Raw genomic sequence first — 6,002 nt, 5'->3', positions numbered from 1 at the left:
CTAATTAATAGAATCTTTTTATAGAATATGTCTAATTATTGGATTTATTAATAGTCAATGTATTCTTTGTGTGTTTTTTATGGGTCCGTTATTTGGCAAAGAACAGCTTCTGGCTTGCCAGATTATTGCTTTATAGGAAGACCACTCTGTAGACTGTTTCAACACTCATCTTCTGCAGAGCATCTAGGGCAAAAATGAATTCTAAACAGCTTGTTTGCATTTGTTTGCATTTACAACTGCAGACCTGTTGCACTGAAAAAGCCTTCATTATTTTTTAACTACTGTGACTATAAAAAGACAAGTCACACGGATTTAATACTTTGTTGCTTCTTTGATGCCTATTATTTCTTTATTGCTTCTTTACTCCAACCCCAGAGCTTCTTCACTTTGAAACAATACAGTGTAATAATTCTGCAGCTGTACGTAATAATTTAGCCACAAACCGATGATTTTGGCTGTAATAAATAAATGTTTATGCTTTGGTGTTGTCGAGCAGAACCTGAAAGTTACATTACCAAGTGCACTGCTTTGGCTCCGTCAGCAGGGTAAATGAAGTAATACAGCACCACTGCAAACCCAGAAGGGCGCAACAAGCGTTATCACATTTCTGACCAGAAGACAACGCTGTTTCTGTTCTGGTATTAAGCTAGAAACCTGCAGCAAAACACGCACATGAAAGTGATTGCCATACATGATATTTAAATGATAACCTGCCCTTTGGATGAAGCAATAATTTGTACTTGTATTCGTGCAGTTTTAGATTTATTAGGAAAAATATCAACAGTCTTATAATGTTAAATACTGTATGTATTGCTTTGTTAAAGCTTAGAGCTTGTGTAAAGTTATATTATGGAAACATACATAGAGAAAAACAATAATGGAAAAAAAATACGTATATGAATATAATTTTACAATATCACTGCCCTTTGTGAAATATTTTATTATAATGATAAGAACCGTAGATCGTATAGCTTCAAACACTCGTTTAATTTAGCCACGTAAGGTTTGGTGTCTTTTGTAAACATCTAACAACGGTGACAATAAACCAAAATAAACATTTAATTCATTATAAAAATATAAATACATGAAAAACAAATGTTGATATCCACCAAAGACTGTATATATACAAATGTTTTTTTATTTAAAATTGCAATCTGAAAAGAAGCTAATGTCAAATACAGCTAAATTTATTTTGACGTGATTAATAGTCGTAAGCTAAAAATGTAAAAACTAAACAAAACACCGCAGTCTATAGAGCGCGACAACAACATGACGCTGGAAATGACATCATCCCCAGGCGCCTGTCGAAGCGGAGGAGACGGTTCTCGGGCACGTTGATGTTTTTATGAATTAGCTGCAGACGCTTCGCCGTCACGTGCACCGCCCGGACACTTTGATTCAGATCAGAAATGTCGGTCACTGAGATGTTCAGTTACATCCAGGGATTCCTGAGCGCCGACCAGGACATCCGAGAGGTATGAGTGCGCAGCCGACCGCCACACAGCTGCAAGGGTTGTTCGTTTAACGTCCACATTAGCGCTCAGAGAACGAGCTAGCTGCTAATCACAGCTGAAACACTGACAACACAGGGGAAACATTTTTAGATTGTACACCCGTAGCTGGCTACGATAGCTAGCTGTTAATAAGATGCATAACACTTTTCAGAAATTATAGATAAATTGCGACCTTGTGTCTGAATTTTGTTGTTGTCGTGCAAATTACGATGTAACTTTGTCTGTTATAGATTAAGAAACCAAACTTAATTAAAAATGTGTTGATTTTGCGTTATGTTGCAATTTATTTGTACTCGCTATGTCACAGCTTTGGACGAGCACAGGTAAAGATCCTCTGTAGGCAGCTCTTAGGAAATGTCAAAAACAAATGCCCTGAATAATAATTTGGGTTTTCCCCAAAATAGTTAAACACACTAATTTATTTTCTTCTAATCAAATACATTTTTCAACTTGCCGCTGCTCTGTTTGCAAAGTTTTATTATAAAAGAATAAAGCAAAAAAGAGAAATCTGTCGTGTTACAGTTGACTCCTTCAGCAGATGAAAATGATAGCAGTCCGAACGGGGAAGGTCAAACTTTCAATCAGCAAAACACTTTTTTTTAGGACATCCGTAAAGTGGTCCAAATCTTGGAGCAGACTGCCAGAGAAATACTCACAGTGCTTCAGAGTGTCCACCAACCATCTGGATTCAAAGAAAGTAAGTTTGACTCGGTATAAACAATTTGGAATACTGTGAGTTATTGTTTTCCTCTGTGGAATTTGGCGGAACGTTCGGTTAAATTTTATTTAGTTAATTTGTTTCCTTTCTCTCATCAGTTCCCAGTAAATGTGCAAAGGCGCGGGAGTTGTTCTGCACAGTCAGGACACAAATTGCAGAACTCAAAACCAAATTCCCTGTGGAGCAGTATTACAGGTACGACCCACGTTTCACTGCAATTGTAGTTTGCAGTTGTCCTGGCCATTCAATAAAAGCTTTGGTATGTGACTGGAAGGGGGTCATTCAGAAGTAAAGGTTGTACATAATGTGTGCTTAGCTCGTGATGTAAAATGACAGTATCCTCTTCTTTTGCGGGTTTTTCAGGACTAGGACATCTTGGTCACTACTTTTCTCTGTTTAGCACAGCTAGAATTTCTTATTCTGTTCAACTTTATGATGTGAAATTAAATCTATAATCCTAAATGATATCTTAAGTCTCCCTTAGTCCAATTTTTGTATGAAGTGCACTCTATGGTGAATTTTATTTTGTTTGGGAACAGGCTAAGAATTGAGAACCGCTTTGATAACAGACTGTATAAAGTGTTATGAACCAGTGTGTTGCTGTCTGGAAAGCAGAACTGAGAGTGAACGGATTATCTTTCTGAAATAAAAGTCTTTCATGTTTCACTTTTCTCTGACGTGTTTGATCACACTTTAGGTTCCATGAACACTGGCGGTTTGTGCTGCAGCGCTTGACCTTCCTAGCAGCCTTTGTCGTCTACCTGGAGAGCGAAGCACTTGTGACTCGGGAGGAGGTGGCTCGGATTCTGGGCAGTAGGTGTCAGTCCTTGTGTCAGTGTGTAGCTACTATTGAGGGATATGCATTTACACATATTTCTTGTTTTCTCCTGTGCTCTCTGAACCCTACAGTTGAGGTGGTGCGTGAGAAGGGCTTTCACCTGGACGTTGAGGACTACCTAGCAGGTGTGCTTATCATGGCTAGTGAACTGGTGAGTGTGTTGTCATTTGCCTGCAGTAACTAATGCAAAGAAGGTCATAAAGTCCAGTTTTTGTTGAATTATTTTAGAAGGGTATTGATTTAAGAATATAAATGTGTTGCTCTTGAACTGTATTGGCAGATATATCTACTGTTTCGTCGACCCCATGTATTTGATAAATTAAATAACTGAAACCCCCCCTCCCCCTCCCTCCGTAGTAAGTTCAACAGCACCATAAAAGCTATATCTTCCAAATGTATTGTTCTGGTGAATCAACCCCTTACTAAAACTAACTAACAAGATGGCAGCTAAGTGTAACGTGTGTTGTATATTTACATATTTGGCTCAAGACAACCATTTTTTATTTTAACATTTTGTCTGACACTTGGAGCTATAATAAACTAGGTAGGGGGAGAAACAGGGGATTGCCAGACTCACATTTAGCTGCCTGGTAGCTCAATGGGCAGAGCATCAGGCTGGGGTGCAGAAAAATCCCAGCCTAAGTTGATTTATTTCACTAATTCCATTCAAGAAGTGAAACTTGCATAATGTATACATTCATTCCACACAGACTGATATATTTCAAGTGTTTATTTAATTTTGATGATTATAACTGACAACTAATGAAAACCCCAAATTCAGTGTCTTGTTCCTTGTCTTTAGCTTAGGCGAGACGCTTCTGATGCTGTCTGTTGTTCGATAGTGGCTTGACACAAGGAAAAAAATAAATAAAAAAATAATATATATATATATATATATATATATATATATATATATATATATATATATATATATATATATATATATATATATATATATATATATATATATATATATATATATATATATATATATATATATATATAAAAAAAAAACTTGAGGAGAGTTTCTATGTGCTCACCTTAAAACTTGAAGGTCAATTAAATGAACTGTTTTTGACATAAGACATTTTGGTAGCTAATCCCAGTTGAATAAGTGACAGACGTGTACTATAGGATGGTGTCATCTTGTTTTAAGCAGTTCAAAGATACTGAAATTTTAACTGAGAAGAGAAAGGTCAATGTGCTTTTTAAACATCTGAAGATTCTCAGTCACCTAACGCTGTACTGAGTGGCTTTACCTGTTCTGTCTGAACTTTGTGAAGTTGTTTAGTTGTTGTCACTTTGTTGGTCCCCTGGGGGTTGTTGTTCCATCTGGCATTCATGTGTGTCATTACAGTCACATGAGTCAAAGTGTGAACAACCATTAAACCGCCTCAGGAGTCCAGTTGCTACTGAAGAGCATATCTGAGACGTGTGCTTTTTAGAGTTTTTACTGAGGGATTGTTAGTAGAAATCTTTAAATTCAGGTCACAGATAACACTGATTTTACTTAATGTTTTCAATATTTTAATGTAACAATCTATGCATGAACATCACTGCATTTTACTGATCAATGTTGTTTTCTTCTTCCAGTCACGGTTGGCAGTAAACAGCGTGACATCAGGCGACTACAACCGACCGCTACGCATCTCCAACTTTATCAACGAGCTGGACTCAGGCTTCCGACTGCTTAACCTGAAAAACGACCCACTGCGGAAGCGCTATGACGGTCTTAAGTATGATGTGAAGAAGATTGAGGAGGTGGTGTACGACCTCTCCATCCGCGGCCTGGCTAAGGAGTCAGAGTCAGGCGGGGACAAGTAGAGCTCGGAGGTGGTGATTGGCTGTGGGAGACAGAGGAGGGCCGTGGTAGCTACCCCCAGCTGGGACCTCTCAATGCCTGCTGCAGATCAGAGACCTTACCCGACCTGGAAGATCCAGAGATCTGCCTGAGGCCCCAGCAGCCTAGGACAGACTTTGCAAGTGTGTTTTTTTGTGTGCGCGAATGAGTGCGTGTTTTAGCGAATGCATGCACGAGAAGGGCTTTTATGTGGATGGCAGTCGTTTAGAAGGGTGGCAGAGTTTACCCCCCTAAGACTGAAGGTTCAGTTTACCTTTATCTAATTCATTAAGTGTTTCAATGAGCTGGTTTTGACACACTTTTAAAAAAAATCTGAATAGTATATAGCATATTGATGTTTAAGAAGATAGAAGGAGAACGCTCTGAGCTTATGTTTTGTGGATGTTAGTGTTTATTTGCAAAGGAAAAAAAATTATGTGTTTGTGTTGTTTGCCAGATGAGTTAATGGCTGGTGGCATTTCTAAGAAATTATTGTCAAAAATGATGCATACAAACAGAATCCCAGGAGCCTCATTTAATTTGAAATTAAAATAGAGTCGGTAAATCCAGAATCCAAATGACAGCCGTAATGGATCAATACTATTGATCCAATTGTGAGTCTCTTTTTTTGAATTTCATAAAGAAGCTTTACTTGGTTTTTTCATCTTAAGAACCGTCACCAACCCAGTGAACGAAGCTAAGTTTAACAACTGAGGCTCCAGGAGCCAATACACTTCACCTGATAAAAATCTACTCTGTGGTTAGTTAGGATTTGTTTTTGTTCTTATTTTTTTCAATGGCTGGGGACCCTTGCAGAAAAGTACCAATCAGTGTTTTAATGGGAAATACATGAGCATATACAAAGTTTTCCGAATTTCATGTACTGCATGTGACATTTTAGTTTCTTATTTTGCTTAGTTTAGTTTTTTCACTAAATGATGTCAGCATTTATCCTTCTTTTGACTTATACAGTCTACTGTGCTAGAGCTGGATTGCATCTTTTTTCAAAGAAACAATTCACTTGATTGCTTTTTTGTTGTCTGGAGTAAAGTTCATTCCACCTGTAATATGTGTCCTTCCATCTTTGCTTTG

The 6,002-nt window shown here is 37.8% G+C and overlaps 1 protein-coding gene across 1 annotated transcript; it reads left to right on the top strand.

Annotated features, from left to right (window-relative positions):
• Positions 1 to 1,285: 1,285 nt before the first annotated feature.
• On the top strand, positions 1,286 to 5,977 carry tsn (translin). The gene is made up of 6 exons (XM_067516902.1): positions 1,286 to 1,475; positions 2,118 to 2,211; positions 2,331 to 2,427; positions 2,930 to 3,045; positions 3,142 to 3,221; positions 4,664 to 5,977. The coding sequence occupies exons 1-6, from the start codon at positions 1,410 to 1,412 to the stop codon at positions 4,892 to 4,894; spliced, it is 684 nt and encodes a 227-aa protein (XP_067373003.1). The 5' UTR covers positions 1,286 to 1,409; the 3' UTR covers positions 4,895 to 5,977.
• The last annotated feature ends 25 nt before the right edge of the window (positions 5,978 to 6,002 follow it).

Source organism: Channa argus, chromosome 9 (assembly GCF_033026475.1).
Source record: "Channa argus isolate prfri chromosome 9, Channa argus male v1.0, whole genome shotgun sequence".
Classification (NCBI taxonomy): Eukaryota; Metazoa; Chordata; class Actinopteri; order Anabantiformes; family Channidae; genus Channa; species Channa argus.
Note: the sequence above shows the minus strand (reverse complement) of the source record. Positions and strands in the feature narration are given on the sequence as shown.

Excerpts from the sequence above, each read along its gene's own strand:
- tsn (XM_067516902.1), top strand. The coding sequence starts at position 1,410 with ATGTCGGTCACTGAGATGTTCAGTTACATCCAGGGATTCCTGAGCGCC. Across the intron at positions 3,046-3,141 it reads GGTGGCTCGGATTCTGGGCA|TTGAGGTGGTGCGTGAGAAG; the intron begins GTAGGTGTCAGT and ends TGAACCCTACAG. Across the intron at positions 3,222-4,663 it reads TTATCATGGCTAGTGAACTG|TCACGGTTGGCAGTAAACAG; the intron begins GTGAGTGTGTTG and ends TTCTTCTTCCAG.